Source organism: Phyllobates terribilis, unplaced genomic scaffold (assembly GCF_046119375.1).
Source record: "Phyllobates terribilis strain yellow unplaced genomic scaffold, ASM4611937v1 Scaffold_7__3_contigs__length_470593459, whole genome shotgun sequence".
Taxonomy (NCBI): Eukaryota; Metazoa; Chordata; class Amphibia; order Anura; family Dendrobatidae; genus Phyllobates; species Phyllobates terribilis.
This window is the reverse complement of record NW_027362767.1, coordinates 247,041,641-247,058,942: the sequence shown is the minus strand read 5'-3', so window position 1 is coordinate 247,058,942 and position 17,302 is coordinate 247,041,641. Positions and strand designations below refer to the sequence as shown.

Genomic DNA, 17,302 nt, shown 5'->3' with positions numbered 1-17,302 from the left:
CAAGATGGCTGTTCAGGCAGAAAAGTACAATCAATAAAAAGGCATACATTTAAGTATCCATCAATGTATATATGCGTCGGGAATAAAATATTGTTAGCATGATTAAAAAATAATTAAGAACAGATAGTTCAATGCAAAAAAAAAAAAAAAAATGTAAAAAATATATATGTATAATTTCTTAAGTGGGAATTGAACCTGTTGTATTGCGATCAACTGGATTGTGTTTAGATCCTAATCATGGTACAACCCTCTAAGCCACAGGTGCTCATGTATATTGAGACTGATCTTGTTCTGATAAGAAGTAATAAACGAATAGTAAAAGATATATCTAACTTATATGTACATCCTAAACAAAATAAAAATGTATGTCAAGATCCAAAAGACAGTGCCTAAGAAGAGAATATGTCTTATGGACGATTCGTATTAAGAAATGTACCAGTTACCCTTGTCTGTATTATACAGCCCAAATGTATGAAATGTGTACTCACATACAATCAATTGTTCCCAAAAAAATGTTTTTAATTTTTAAAAAATTCTTCTTATAATAGAATATGTGAACGTATCTGAAACCAGAATTATTTGCAGAGCATGAATGATTTCTTTAGGAGTGTGTCCGTATTATCGGTGTAGTACTAGAGAATAGTCGTGCTCATTAATGTCCTTAACCAAGCACTGGGTATTGCATCCCTTCTTTTGACCCGGAGGAGCGTGGAATCATTGGCACTTTCTCGCATCCACATCTTATGGTACTCAGACCCTTGAGGTTTGGTGTCTCCTGCAGCAGTCCACTATACCATCATATGAGTTGTGCATTTCACAACTCACCAAGGTGAGCATCCTTTTTCCTTTATACCACTACTTGTCTGGGTAACTGCACTATTGGCGCCCCCTCTCCATCTTATTGCACAATAGTATCTAAACAGACGTCATCCATACAGCAACTCCAATCTAGCCATCTCATTACAGTAATGAGTACAGTGGAGAGGAGGTATGAAGGCTCATGATTTATGTGCACACAGTGGTGTCTATAAGCCGCCCTCCATATAGCAACTCCAATCTAGCCGTCTCATTACAGTAATGAGTACAGTGGAGAGGAGGTATGAAGGCTCATGATTTATGTGCACACAGTGGTGTCTATAAGCCGCCCTCCATATAGCAACTCCAATCTAGCTGTCTCATTACAGTGATGAGTACAATGGAGATGCTGTATGGAAGCTCATGATTTCTGTTTTCACTACAGTATCTATACAGATGTCTTCCATACAGCAACTCTATTTTGACTGGCTTACTACAGGAATAACTAGAAGAGAGTTGCTTTGCTATGTTGAAGTTCATGATTTTCGTGCACAGAGTAGTGTTTGATAAAGCCACGCCCCGTTAAAAGTCCACGGAGGAGAAAAAAAAAAAAAGGAAAACATAAAAATTCTAAATCACTCCCATAAGAAAAAAAAAATAGATAAATAAGTGAAGAGATTTAAAATCGCTAAGTCTGGAAAAAGTCCAGTCTATCAAGATATAAGATTAATTAACCCATACAGAAGATTCTGTAAAGAAAAAAAAAAGTGTTTTTTTTCGGTCACACCTACTACAAAAATGCAATAAAGAAAAACGATTAAAAAAAACATTGTATGTAACCCAAATGTGCCGTCATTTTCGGAGACCCATAGCTTTTATGTTTTGTCACCAATGGAGTTGTGGCTTTCTATTGCATGGCAACTAATGTTTTGTTGATACAGTAAAGTCCCTGACACACAGTTTGAAGCACCCTAAGCCCCTAGCACAGAAACACAGTATGATGCCCCAACACAAACATTATACTTGCCTATCACAACCGATCAATCCAAAGCTGTAATCTTCAGAAAGGCAGTATGTACTTTTGTAGCAGAAATCACTGCAAAAGTCCATCATCCTCCCTAACATCATCACTGCAGTAATATAGTAGTCACCGGTTATTTCTGTAATTAAAATGGGGACTGGTATGGTGCTCGCTACTGTGACTCCCAGCAATCACCTGTGATAATCAATGAAATCTGCAGCACTCCCACAGGGTAAAGGAGGAATTACACAGTTCCTATAGAAATCAATGGGCAGTCCATGTAATGTATAAACCTGATGAGTCCTCCAGAGTAAGGGACACTCTTTGTAATGACAGATAAGTATCCTAATCTAAACGTAGGAAAGCGAATACCTACAAATGAAATTACAGCCAACTGAAATAAGAAAAACTAGAATAAATGGATTTAAAAAAAAAATTAAAATAAAAAAATATTTAATTTACTTTAGTAGGAATTTAGATTTTTAATACAAAAGATGTCAACAAATCACTTGATTGGTAACCCTGTTTAGTACTTAAACACCGTCCCTGTCTTAAAAAAAACAACAAAAACCTAAATCATTTACTAAACTTCTATATAGGAAACAAATTTACCCATTAGAGACAAGGTTGTCTGCAGCCATACAAAAATATTTAAAAACTATTGCATTTTTAAGAACGTGTATATATATATATATATATTCTCATGTATTTCATTAACTACTACAGGCAGTAGTAGTAGTTAATGAAAAATACGAGAGAAAATAAAACCCATAAAGTCCCCAAAACAAGTTCATCCTGCAGAAAAAGTGCCATATCCTACAAACATTCTCTTGCTTTTGAGCGGAAATGTGCAGCGTCCAATAATCCGTAAAAATCTGCTATTACACACATTAAAATTTCATATACATTTTCAAGTTTTGGTAACACATGATCGAAATGTAGTTACACCAAAAGTCATGCGATAATCGCACCTACCTATAGAAATATAATGATCTGCACAGGGCAGCATTTGGCCATGCCACTAGGAGTGCAACTTAAAAGGGTTGTCCTCTGGGTCCTACTGGGAAATATGGAGTTATTAAAAGATGGAGGGACGCTCCATTATACAGCTTTAATAGACCTGGCCTGTTCAGGAGTTGATTTTAGGGGGTCTCTTGAAATGCTTTTATATTGATATCCTCTCCATACTCATTACTGGAGGGGGAGAGACCTGTAAGACAAAAAGCGCAGCAAACCAATGAATAAAAATCAAGCCGCACTACCCGCTAGAACCCGGCATCGCAAGGCTGGATGGCACAGGTCAAGGATAAGAAGATCATGTTGGGTACAAATCAAATTATCCATTAAATTGTAGTGGTGTACATAAGTGGTTATTGATGCCAACCCAGATCACTGTCCAATGGTGCCGGTTCTAGCTGAAGTGCTGCAGAGGGGTCCAGGACGAGAGTCCAGGTAATGCCAATCATGCCCATCCACTGTGGATCTGAAGTAATTTAAACATCAAAAGCCATAGAGATGTTAAATCACTGTGGATCCGACCCATGTTCAGAACGGAGAGGGGGGGGGGGGGGGGAGTGAGTCTTGACCCCTTCATTCTGACTGGCTCTGGAGCTGATGTGGATAGAGAGGTGCCTGCACAGAAATGCTCTCTCTCTCTCTGTTCACTTCTATGAGAGTCACAAAAAAAATTCAAGCTCTATTTTTGCAGCTCTGAGATGATTGAATAGTGAGAGCCTCATATGTACGACCACCTCTCCATTCACAGCCGCCCTGAGGTGAACCCATCTATCCAATGGGCATGTCATAAATATCTGATGGGAACATCCCTTGAAGCACTGGTAGGATGGTCCTTGCATGTCCTGTACATGATCTGGGCAAGGAGAGGGAAAGCCGTCCAGTGATCACTCCTCTGCTCCTTCTGCGCTGTAGCTAAAGTGCATTCACCAGGGTACCAGAATCCTTCTGCTGCCAGTCCAAAGGGGCAACAAAGTAAAAGACAAGCAAACGGTAACTAATGATACCCGCAACAAGTGTAGTGTTTCCTGAGATTTGTAGGTATAAAATGCCATTCAATGTGAACAGAATCCTTCTCAGTTCCTGCCATTCATAAATGGAACGGAGGGAGAAGTGTTGGGCTGCAGTAAAGTTCTGCAAAGTTTGTGGCACCAAAGATGGCATCATGTCGGTGCAGCTAGATAATGAAGTCCAGCTTGGTCGACACGGTTTTACAGCCTTTGTCAGAAAACAGCTTTGTTTCTTTGGGTAAATACGTCATTTCTTTAGCGACCTGAGATGCCAACGTTTCATCCTCGTGAAAGCCCCTCAGTCTGAGCTCTGCCAAGACACATTGCTTCACATGACGGAACTCCAGTGGCAAAAATGGGACAAAGTAATCTATCAGGTTCTTCTCAATGAGGCCACTATGCCAGAAGCCACCTGGGTAAAAAAGAAGAAAAACACATAATTAGTCCTGCTGATGGCATTACTGATGTCCCCCATTATGTCAGTGCTCTGCACACCATGGCACACAGGTGGTCAGGTTTCATACACAGAGTTAACGTCAGGCACCTCTGTTGAGTTGTAGACAGGTCAACTATAGCGTTATGGTGCACCAGAAGGTTGATGGAGTTTTCTTCTTTCAGCTTTTTATTGCACAGACATGCTCTGTTAAAAAAATACGAAAATACGTTTGACTCTGCCCCAGACCGCTCCATTGCTGCCCACAATCTACGCTGACAAGGCCGCAGTGACCTCAGTCAATGGGACCAGCGGTGGATATCAAGGTAGACGTCTCATGCTGTCTGCCTCCGATTAACAGCAGCGGTCACCTGCTACAGTCATGAAGTCACCACTGCAGCAGTATCTGATTTTTTTTTTTTAATAGCGCATGCCTGTGTAATAAAAAAATAAATAAAGAATGAAGTTTAGATTTTTTGGCGTCATTTAAATAGTTTGTGTTTCTGTTTATTTTAAACATTAAGATCTCGGCTTGCTGTCAGCAAAGAGGCTGGTATCCTGTCCTGATCACATCCAAACAAACAGCTCTCAATATGCGTATTAAGGCCGTCAGCGGGGCGTGATCAGGAAAGGTTCCCATTCACGGAAAGTAACCGGAGATCTTGTAAACAATTAGAAACTCAAATGCAAAGCAGATCAGAAGGTTACACAAGTTTTTTTTTTTTCTTTTTTGAGGGAAGGGCATTGTGTTTAATACTGAAAACTTACCTGTAATTTCAGATGACTTTCCAAAATCAGTAGTCCTGTGTGGGTGCGCATGTGAAATAACACAATTTCTGGCCATTATAGGACTTGTATCCTGCATTTTTCACCAGTTTTCCCCCTGCAGACTATCTCTGATTATCAGTTGTCTCTGAGCTAGTGGGTAGAGATTAGCTGCTATGATGTCTCCCATACACGGCGCACACACACACACACACACACACAGGACTCCTCTCTTCTCTATGTAGTTGTCACGGGTGTGTCAGAAGTGACAGACAGTCGCTCTGCAGTTGGTTGCAGAAAATCTTTGTTTGGCATTACAGACACCTTCTTGGAGGCTGTCTCTCTAGGACCCAGCGGCTTCCTTCCTCTTGCTAATTAACACCCTGGCCTGGGTGTATAAATACCTGTTGTCTGCTAGATGAAGGTGCCGGTGATACTCACATTACCCCTTATGAAAGCTTGGAGCAAGTGCATTACTTCTTCCTCTTTGGATCTATGAGGACGGGTGTTCATCTCTCTGAAGTCGACTTAAAGCTAAGCTATCTTCCCTTGTTTGTGCCCCCTTGTTGTCTTTAGTTGTCAGTGGGGATCGACTAGTGCTCATCTCCTCCCATCCCTAGCCTTAACCATACGCCAGGGAAAGACAGGACAAGGTATATTGGTGAAGAATAGTGATGAGCGAGTATGTTTTGTTAACCCTTTCGCCGAGTATACTCGGGCGAGCACAGAGTATTTACAGCGTGCTCGGTGATATGTTTGAATCACTCCCGTGTGCATGATTTGCGATAGTTTGACAGTTTTAATAAATGTGAGGAATGTGTAAGGAGCAGACATTCCTCACATGTATTAAAGCTGTCAAACAGTCGCAAATCATGCACATGGGAGTGATTCAAACATATCACCGAGCAGCTGTAAATACTCGGTGCTCACCCGAGTATACTCGGCGAAAGGGTTAACAAAACATACTCGCTCATCACTAGTGAAGAACCAATATAGGGACGTTAGTGGAGACAGGGTGATATTAGATCAGCCTAGGAGGTCTCCACTTCCCGCTTTCCATAGTGTCTGGGCTCCCTTTCCCTCTTCCCTTTGTTTTGCACCAAGTCTTTCCCACACCTTGTGTGACAGTAGTACATGTTCAGAAGCAGCATGGGGGACATTATACAGAAGTAGTGAGTAGTGTAACTGTGAATCCATCTCTGTGGTGAGATAAAACATTTACTAGAAGGTAAGTTTGATCTCTCTCTCTCTGCCTGTTGACTCACTATTCTCGTCCTCACTGTAATTTGGACCTTCAGTGAGTTGCACATAGGGAGTGCAAAATTAACTTCAGCACCAAGCACTTTTATGAAACTATAGGTCTAATATATATTCTTCATGATAATGTGGACTATATGAAAACGTGAGAAATTTATATAGTACTTTGTACCTGCAAAACCTGTTTGCTACAAATAGAGATGCCCATTGGCTTGCTTTTTAAATTTATTTTATATGGCGAAGACTAATAAAACGTATATTTTAATTATTTCAGTGGTAGTGCCTCTTTGTACAGGGACCCATTGTCTTTGGACGTATTACTAAGATTTGTTCATAGGTGTACTTAGTATACATATCCATGACATAGTGAATTAATGAATCCATTTAAAGAAACTCTCCCATCAAAATGTTTATCCTCTTAATATATCATCATCATATTACACAGCACTGTGTTCTTACAATTGCTCATTTTTCCTTTCTACACAGTCAGACCGAATGGAAAAAGAGAGGAATTATGACATCACGTAATTAGAAAACTGACTAGCTGAATCCTTCTAATCTCTATATAGAGACAGGAAGTAAATTTTCCCTGTATGAGTCATCAGTCACTGCAAATATCCCAGGCAGGGGGAAGGAGCGGAGCAGCTCGGTCAGGAGGTGAAGTGGGAAATTATAAATGCAGGGACAAGAGACTTCCTGTTTCTACGCAGAGGAGAGAAAAGAGAAGAATTAGTTGGGTAGAAAGGCAAAATAAAAAATTGGTAGTACACAGTGCTATATAATATGGTGACTGCAATATATTAAGAGGACAGACACTTTGATGGGAGGAGGAGAATCTTTAAGATCTTGCCTGGACGCAGTCACTCACTGTTTTTATTATTGAACAGCTCGACTGACAGCACATTCTCCACATCCTTCAGCTCCAGATCTTCTCTCTTTTTTCCAGAACCCCAAAATTGCAGCATCAGTCTATTAATGAGATCACCACCAGCATTGCTGAGGGAAAAAGACACAGAAAATACCCCGATGAGGGTTATATTCCAATCTGATTTATACATTACATTTTTATATACTCGAAGAGGCTTTTGACAATGCAGTGAATACAATTCCCTGACTCTTCCCCTTTTGTCAGGTTCAGTGGCGTGCAACCTGCGGCCCTATAACTCGTGTGACACTACAACTCCCAGCATGTCCTGTCAGTCTACAGCTCCCAGGACTTGCCATTTCACAACAACTGGTGGGCTGCTCGTGACTGGTCAATATTTTAATATACTACTCAGCAATTATATCCCTTTCTGGGAAGACGGCCAGTCCACAGGGCTTGTCACCTAGTTTTATTACAGCCAAATAGCAAGTACCATGGTACAGACAAGCACAGGACCTTAGTTACAAATGACCGCCATGCCCATTATCATCCACAAATTACGAAGAAACAGCTAAACAGAAGTCATTACAATTGGCCTTTTCACCACAATCAGTGGGTCTCAAATGTCAAAAATGAAGACTAGGCCTTGTTGTCCATAGCAACCAATTACAGCGCAGCTTTCATTTTTTCAAAGCAGTCTAAGAAATGAAAGCGGTATTCTGATTGGTTGCCATGAGCAACAGAGCCTGCTTTACTGCTCTTTGGGAGGGAAAGTTTTAGTTGCTTCTATGGTAACTTGTGACACGAGGGGGGGATAAGTGGGGTACCTGAGAAAAATAAAGATGGCTTTGCGGTAGGAGACTCCGTCAATATGCTCATAGTAGTCCAGGAAGGGCTTGATGGAGTCTATGAGACCAGGGTGGAGCTTGTCCATTTCATCAAATATAAATATGGAGCGAGCACATTTACTGGTGTTTCCCCGAATCCATGACTGCAGCTGGTCCTGGGGGAGGAAGACATATTCTGCTGTATCACATCTGATTTAGCGCTGCATCCCCTCCGCTAAGAACTACAGCAGGCTTCCAGACAGGTGTTAGGCCCCAAAGAGTTGGCATGCCAACGAGGGGTCTAACATCAGTCTTTACACCTGCCATGTAGGGCACCCACCTACGGCTCTTATATAAGGCTATAACCTCTTGGACATGGACATTTTTCCTTTTTACCCTTTAGAGCCATGACTTTTTTTCCCCTATCAATACTATCGTACAAGGGCTTGTTTTTTTGTGGGACCAGTTGTACTTTTAAATGACACCATTAATTTTAACATATAATGTTTTGAATAATGGGAGGAAAAAAATCCAGGTGGGGAAAATTTAAGAGAAAAATAGTTTTTTTTTTTTTTACGTTTTGTTATTGCATCATTCATTTTGCAGTGAAAATGACCTAACCATGGTTATGGTGACAATTAAAAAAAAAAAAAAAAAAAAAAAAAAAAACGTTTTCGCCCGCCATATTCTCAGAGCCAATTTTTTTCAGTACAGTTGTATCAGAGCTAATTTTTTGCTTTCCAGGCTGTATCATCATCATTTTGGGGTCCATATATTTTTCTGATGTCTTTTACATGTTTTTTGGAAGGTGACATTTTCATTTTTTCCCCTTTTTAGTGTTCGCTGTCAAAAGATACATATTTTTATATTTTATATTTTTTTTTCAGCCAATCATGCATGCATTGATACCACTTTTTTTTTTTTTTTTTTTTTTTTTTAAATTTCACTAATTGTCTTTGGGGAAAAGGGAGGTTATTTAAGCTGCTATTTTTTATTTTATTAATCCACTTTACTTGACAGCTCATGCAATATACTGCAATACTGCAGTATTGCACAATTACCAGAAGCCGGGCTTCATAGGTGTGTTAACATGGTAGCCTCCAATATCAGAGTGTGCCCCTACTTAAAATCAAAAACACACTCTTCAGAATTGCTCTCGCATTTTCATAGTGACCTGGACAATAAAATGTTCACATTATTTGCTATGCATATTAAACATCGTATAAAAAAATAAAATAAACATTATTTTGTGGTTTTGTTTACTTTATTCTGCACCCCCACAATCCTTCTAAAAAAAAAAAATAAAAAAAAAAATAACAACAAACTATAATTTTTCCTTAAAAAAAAAAAAGCTTTTAAACTCGTAAAACTAGCACCCAAAAAAAAAAATCGCCCCCATATGAATAGAGGGTCGGTGTGCATACCTTGTACCGGGGGATCTGGCTGTTGTGTGGGAAGTGCAGGGTGGACAGAAAGAGATGGACGAAATTGCTTTTCATTCCCAAATCATAAATAGTCTCTGCGATAAGTTTGCTCATAAAGTTCTTGCCGGTGCCGCTCCAGCCGTGCAGGGATAATGCCAGGGGCTTCTTGGGGTTCTCATTATTCATAAATCCATTCAGTGCCTTGTAGATGATCTCATGTGCCAGGTGCTGCCCAAAAAGTTTCTCCTTTAAGCTGAGCTCTAGGGCTGAAACAAAGAAAAAAAAAAAGATCCTGAACCCTTTCTGCTTGTGAGATAGTCTAGGGCAGCATTCACAATTCTGACAATTCTGCAGGCTGCAGAGCTGAAATCTCTCAGCACTGCTTGCTATTAGAGTTGGGAGAATTCATCTGAGTGGGAACTAGGCAGGATTTGTAGCCGCGACTAGGCCTAAGACATCCTGGGTCTAGTCGCAACTGGAACTCCCGGCTTAGCGTGAAGATTCCCGGGGTTTCATCATGCAGTGGCAGTAGGACGAGGTCCAGAGTCCTATACAGGGCACAGAGAGCAGTGGAGGTGAGCAGGGAGGTATTTTTCTATTTCTACACATTATATTTATTATACCCTGAAGTCTCTCCACACCACAATAAAGAACATTCACTTCACGGGAGGAAAATAAAATTAACTGAACCTAATGTCCAGCAAAATCCAAACGATTTGGATAGATAGATATATAGATATATAGATATATATATATATATATATATATATATATATATATATATAACCCCCCGCCCCCCACAAAGAAAAAAAAATAAAAGTACAGGAATAGGTGTTGTTTTTTTTTCATCATTCTACCCATTTGGAATTATTTTTCCTGTACATTATATGGTGTCATTTAAAACTACAAAAAAAAAAAAAAAAAACCACAAGCCCTCGTGCAGCTACTGAACAATGAGAAAGTTATGGCTCTTCGAAGAAAGAAAGAAAGAAATAAAAGAAAGAGCAAAAATGAAAATTCACCTGGTTAGAAAAGTAAAGTGTTATCAAGACCTCCGCTTCCTGTCAGTGAACAGCAATAGACTTGGGTTACGTTCCCACGATGAGCTTTTGATTTTGCAGAATTTCTGCACAGATTATTTAAATTAGATTACTTGCGTTTCTTGTGCGTTTTTTTTAACATGCATTTCTATGGCGTTTTTTAAACTGATATTTGGCTTTGACAAAACTGACACAGTTAGGCTGTGTGCGCACAATGCGTTTTTTAAGCGTTTCCGCAGCGGCAAAAAAGCTGCAGAAACGCTTAAAAAACGCATGGTAGAAGGTCTGCCATGTTCTCCAATGATAATCCGCATGTGCTGTGCACATGCTGCCGAAATTTCCGCTGCGGATTATCATTGAGGAAAAAAATGCAGCACTACTTTGCGGAAGTGCTGCGTTTTCGCCACCATTGACTTGCATTAGACCACATGGATTACGCATCACTGTATATGTAGATGCGCATTCCATGCATTCCAATGTGCGGATGGTACCCAGGTCTAGAGGAGAGGAGACTCTCCTCCGGACGCGGGTACCATAGAAACTGTAAAAAAAAGAATAAAATAAATGCTATATTTACCGTCTGGCGGCCCCCGATGTCCTTGTCTCTGCTTGCCGGCAGATCGCGATGGACTGAAGGACCTGTGCTGACGTCATAGTCATGTGACGGGTCACGCAACGCTGACGTCAGCAGGCCCTTCAGTGTACCGTGATCTGCGGGCAGCCAGGACGGAGGGAAACAAGACACCGGGGGCCATCGGAAGGTAAGTATAGATTTATTTTTTAACATTCTTTCGGTCACACTATAGAAATCCATGCCTTTTGCATGGATTTATATAGTGTGACCAAGTTGTCAAGCACTTTCCAAAGTGATGCTAAAATCGTTTGGAAAGCGCTTGTCGACCCGCATGCGGAAATGCATGTGAAGAACGCTTCACTGCCGCATGTCCCTGGCAGGAAAAACGAATGTACAATCCGCACGTACAATCCGCATGCGTTTTTTCTGACAGGGGAGATGCAGAAAAGCTCAGGAAAAATCCGGAGCATTTCTGCATCGTGGGCACATAGCCTTAGTTGTGGATTACATGTGCCTTTGATCCTTTTTTGCCGCTGAAACACACTTTAATCCGCATGTACATTTTTTACCTGCGGACTTTCCACACCTAATGTAAGTCTATGGGGAAAATCTGCACATAAAACTCATTGTACCTGCAAGAGAGATTGACATGCTGCAAATTCAAAACACGCACTGCAGGTCAGTTTACGCTGTGTAAAAAAAGAAGCACAGTGGGCGGGAGATTTCAGTAAATCCCATCCACTTTGCTGGAACTGTAAGACGCTGTGTTTTTGATGAAGCAAAAATATGCACCAAAAGCTCATGGGAACGTAGCCTAAGATTCTGTGCACACATCAGCCTTTTCTCCAAAGTCATTAGCTGATCCATTGTAACAAACGATCAGCATAATACAGATTTGTGCTGCACCAGTAGGTAGGTGACAGGAAACGTCAGGAGACAATATTAGTAATACCTGAGCTCAGGGCCCCATTTCCAAATATGAGGGTCAGACGTGATCCCCCCCATAGTGTCAGGCTGCAGAAATGCCAGGATCACAACACTGACATGGTGCCCTGGTCTTTTGGGGGTGTAGTTACCCCATAACTCAGCAGATCCTTGCACTGCAGCATGCCATGTACTGCAGGACTACGATTCCCAGCAGAGATGTAACCCATCACTACTGCCATCTAACCTGTGCTATTAAAGGGCTTGTCCACCTGGCAGCACTCCACCAGCCGTCCGCAGTAGAACTTTGGGGAGGACAGGTAGCCTGTAAGAGCGGAGGCGGCTGCTATAGCGAGGCCCGTGGTGATAGGCTCCAAGGACACAACGACATGAAGGAGCGGAGAAGCCAGCAGCAAGAAGAGGAGCCACGTCCCGCACCAGGAGCACCTGAGAGCTGCCATGAGAGCTGGGAGTAGCGCGCATGCGCAAAGGAGCTCGGTGCTGCTGAACGGCCAGCACTGACCAATCAGCATTTGCGATTTTTTGTTCTTCTTCAAAACCACGCCCACTACAGTGTACCCATTTTACCACGCCCACAAGTGAGTGACGTCATAGAAGGGAAATTGAGCTGTGTAGTTTCACTTTCAGTTCCCTGACTTCTGGGAATATCTAATTACATTCACCCTCTTACTAATAACCCGTTACCATGGTGACAGTTACTAACTCATTAAAACCAGCACTTTCTAAATCAAACAACCAAAACTTCTCTACACTTTCAAGTGACCTATTGTTGTGTTCTTCCTCCCTCCCTTCTTAGGAAATTCATTTTTCTGTTCCTTTAACCCCTTCCTGTCCAGACGATTTTCGCACTTTCGTCTTTTCCTCTCCTAGTTCCTAGAGCCAGAAGGCAGGACGAGATTTAGTCTTATCCTGAAAACAGGAAGAAAATTCTGTGGGTGAAATGATAAAAAAAACACAATTCCGCCATTGTATTTTGACATTGTATTCAGTGCACAGTAAAAATAACCTGGAAGCAGTGACTTACCGAACCACATGGCTGCTATAGGGCCTGTGAGTTGTGGGGGGCCCGAAGCCAGCGCTGCCCCCCCTCCCCGCATCGCACTTTCAACTGTATCAGCATCCTGGATACCGGTACAGTTGACAGCAATGATGGAAGACGGGGTCATCCGCTCCAGCTCCCATCATTCCCTCTCTGCGTATGAGCTCTGTGACGTCTCAGCGAAGTGGGCGCAATGACGTCACTACAGCGCACCCCCTATATCAAACCGTACCAAGGGTCAGTAGACGCTGAGGAGACCGGAGCAGCAGGGAACAAGAAGAGGTATTTGTTTATTTTTTTCTGTATGGCGGACCATATGGGGCCATCATACTGTATGGAGGACTATGTGGGGCCATTATACTGTATGGAGGACTATGTGGGGCCATTATACTGTATGGAGGACTATGTGGGGCCATTATACTGTATGGAGGACTATGTGGGGCCATTATACTGTATGGAGGACTATGTGGGGCCCATAATACTGTATGGAGGACTATGTGGGGCCATTATTCTGTATGGAGGACTATGTGGGGCCCATTATACTGTATGAAGGACTATGTGGGGCCATTATACTGTATGGAAGACTATGTGGGGCCATTATACTGTATGGAGGACTATGTGGGGCCATTATACTGTATGGAGGACTATGTGGGGCCCTTTATACTATATGGAGGACTATGTGGGGCCATTATAGTGTATGGAGGACTATGTGGGGCCATTATAATGTATGGAGGACTATGTGGGGCCATTATACTGTATGGAGGACTATGTGGGGCCCATTATACTGTATGGAGGACTATGTGGGGCCCATTATACTGTACGGAGGACTATGTGGGGCCCATTATACTGTATGGAGGACTATGTGGGGCCTATTATTCTGTATGGAGGACTATGCGGTGCCCATTATACTGTATGGAGGACTATGTGGGGCCCATTATTCTGTATGGGGGACTATGTGGGGCCCATTATACTGTATGGAGGACTATGCGGGGCCCATTATTCTCTATGGAGCACTATGTGGTGCCCATTATTCTGTATGGAGGACTATGTGGGGCCCATTATTCTGCATGGAGGACTATATAGGAAGAAAATGACTTTGTAGGGGCTGAAAAGTTGTGAGATATATTAAGGTTCTGTTTTTTTTGTGGTTTTTTTTTGGGGGGGGGGGGCAAATAGAACTTCTGCTATGGTGCCCCATGATTTCTATGTACGCCCCTGCCTGGAAGCATGCTTTTCCAGGTCACTATGATTATAGCCATGACTCACTTATATAATATAGCTTTTTTTTTTTTTACATATTTAGGTGCTAAATGGGTTGGTCAGTCTAAATCGATAAGTCTGCTGTCACTCTGTGTAACTGCAGACTTATGAATCCCCACAGCACACACACTGTGCACTGTAGGGATTCGCCTGTTTCTGAGCCAGGACCGGAGAGTATGTATGAGTTATACACAGGGTCAGACTGGGGCATCAGGACACCGGAAAATTCTCCGGTGGGCCTGGGTCCTCGGCGGGCCCTCAAGCAGGACGCGCAGGGGCCTGCTGGTTAACATGGCTGCCGGTGCACCTGCACCAGGGCCCGGAGGTGGAAGGGGCCCTTGCAGTACGACTGATAATGAGGGAAATCTGGCCTGCTTCTCGGACCCCTATGCTATGGGGGGCCCATGGCCAGATTGCCCTCATCATGTGCGGCAGGCAGGGAGCGATCCCTCCAGCTCCACTGCTGACAGGAGAAAATGGCAGCGGAGCTGAGGGATCCATCCTCTGCTTCCGGCCCGCCGCTTTCTCCCTGGCACATGTTCACACGGCTTGATGACATCATCATGCAGCGCGCCTGGTTCAGGGAGAAAGTTGCCGGCAACAAGGATGCTGGGGGAACGAGAAGAGAGGTAAGTGTTTTTTTTTTTTTTTTTTTTAACACACTGGGGATGAGTTAGAGCGATAATAATGGAGGAGGTGGGGGGAGATATGGCAATGATGATGGGGGAGATGGGGGGAGTTATGGCAATGATGATGGAGGAGGTGGGGGAGATATGGCAATGATGATGGAGGAGGTGGGGGGGAGATATGGCAATGATGATGGAGGAGGTGGGGGGCATATGGCATGGCAATGATGGTGGTATAGGTGGGGGGAGATATGGCAATAATGATGGAGGAGGTAGGGGGAGATATGGCAATGATGATGGAGGAGGTGGGGGGAGATATGGCATGATGATGGAGGAGGTGGGGGAGATATGGCAATGATGATGGAGGAGGTGGGGAGATATGGCAATGATGATGGAGGAGGTAGGGGAGATATGGCAATGATGATGGGGGAGGTGGGGGGAGATATGGCAATGATGATGTAGGAGGTGGGGGAGATATGGCAATTATGATGGAGGAGGTGGGGGAGATATGGCATGGCAATGATGATGGAGGAGGTGGGGAGAGATATGGCAATAATGATGGAGGAGGTGGGGAGAGATATGGCAATAATGATGGAGGAGGTGAGGGAGATATGGCAATGATGATGGAGGAGGTGGGGGGAGATATGGCAATGATGATGGAGGAGGTGGGGGGGAGATATGGCATGGCAATGATGAATGGTATAGGTGGGGGGAGATATGGCAATAATGATGGAGGAGGTGAGGGAGATATGGCAATAATGATGGAGGAGGTGGGGGGTGATATGGCAATAATGATGGGGGAGGTGGGGGAGATATGGCAATGATGATGTAGGAGGTGGGGGAGATATGGCAATGATGATGGAGGAGGTGGGGGAGATATGGCATGGCAATGATGATGGAGGAGGTGGGGAGAGATATGGCATGGCAAAGATGGTGGAGGAGGTGGGAAGAGATATGGCAATAATGATGGAGGAGGTGAGGGAGATATGGCAATGATGATGGAGGAGGTGGGGGAGATATGGCAATGATGGAGGAGGTGGGAGGAGATATGGCAATGATGGAGGAGGTGGGGGGAGATATGGCAATGATGATGGAGGAGGTGGGGAGATATGACAATGATGATGGAGGAGGTAGGGGAGATATGGCAATGATGATGGGGAGGTGGGGGGAGATATGGCAATGATGATGGAGGAGGTGGGGGGGAGATATGGCATGGCAATGATGATGGTATAGGTGGGGGGAGATATGGCAATAATGATGGCGGAGGTGAGGGAGATGGCAATAATGATTGAGGAGGTGGGGTAGATATGGCAATGATGATGTAGGAGGTGGGGGAGATATGGCAATGATGATGGAGGTGGTGGGGGAGATATGGCAATGATGATGGAGGAGGTGGGGGGCAGATATGGCAATGATGATGGAGGAGGTGGGGGAGATTTGACAATGATGGTGGAGGTGGGGGGAGGTATGGAAATGATGGAGGAGGTGAGTGAGATATGGCAATGATGATGGAGGAGGTGGGGGGAGATATGGTAATGATGGAGGAAGTGAGGGAGATATGGCAATGATGATGGAGGAGGTGGGGGGAGATATGGCAATGATGGAGGAGGTGGGGGGAGATATGGAAATGATGGAGGAAGTGGGAGAGATATGGTGATGGAGGAGGTGGGGGGGGAAATGGCAATGATGATGGAGGAGGTGGGGGAGATATGGCAATGATGGAGGAGGTGGGAGGAGATATGGCTATGATGGATGAGGTGGGTGGGAGATATGGCAATGATGTAGGAGGTGGGAGATATGTCAATGATGATGGAGGAGGTAGGGGAGATATGGCAATGATGATAGGGGAGGTGGGGGGAGATATGGCAATGATAATGGAGGAGGTGGGGGAGATATGGCAATGATGATGGCGGAGGTGGGGGGAGATAAGGCAATAATGATGGAGGAGGTAGGGGAGATATGGCAATGATGATGGAGGAGGTGGGGGAGATATGGCAATGATGGAGGAGGTGGGGGAGATATGGCAATGATGATGGAGGAGGTGGGGGGAGATATGGCAATGATGATGGAGGAGGTGGGGGGAGATAAGGCAATAATGATGGAGGAGGTAGGGGAGATATGGCAATGATGATGGAGGAGGTGGGGGGAGATATGGCAATGATGGAGGAGGAGTGGGGAGATAGGGCAATGATGGAGGAAGTGGGGGGAGATACGGAAATGATGGAGGAGGTGAGGGAGATATGGCGATGATGGAGGAGGTGGGGGGAGATATGGCAATGATGATGGAGGAGATGGGGGGGGATATGGTAGTGATGGAAGAGGTGGGAGGAGATATGGCAATGATGAAGGGTGTGGGGGGAGATATGAAAATAATGGAGGAGGTGAGGGAAATATGGCAATGATGATG

The 17,302-nt window shown here is 43.6% G+C and overlaps 1 protein-coding gene across 1 annotated transcript; it reads right to left on the bottom strand.

The window, feature by feature from the left end:
• Positions 1-2,252: 2,252 nt before the first annotated feature.
• On the bottom strand, positions 2,253-12,463 carry LOC141154366 (torsin-1B-like). Its single transcript, XM_073640169.1, has 5 exons — positions 12,197-12,463; positions 9,412-9,677; positions 7,988-8,163; positions 7,164-7,291; positions 2,253-4,252 (listed from the first exon to the last, which is right to left on the bottom strand). Exons 1-5 carry the CDS (start codon positions 12,408-12,410, stop codon positions 4,008-4,010), a joined length of 1,029 nt encoding a protein of 342 aa, XP_073496270.1. The 5' UTR covers positions 12,411-12,463; the 3' UTR covers positions 2,253-4,007.
• Between the last annotated feature and the right edge of the window lie 4,839 nt (positions 12,464-17,302).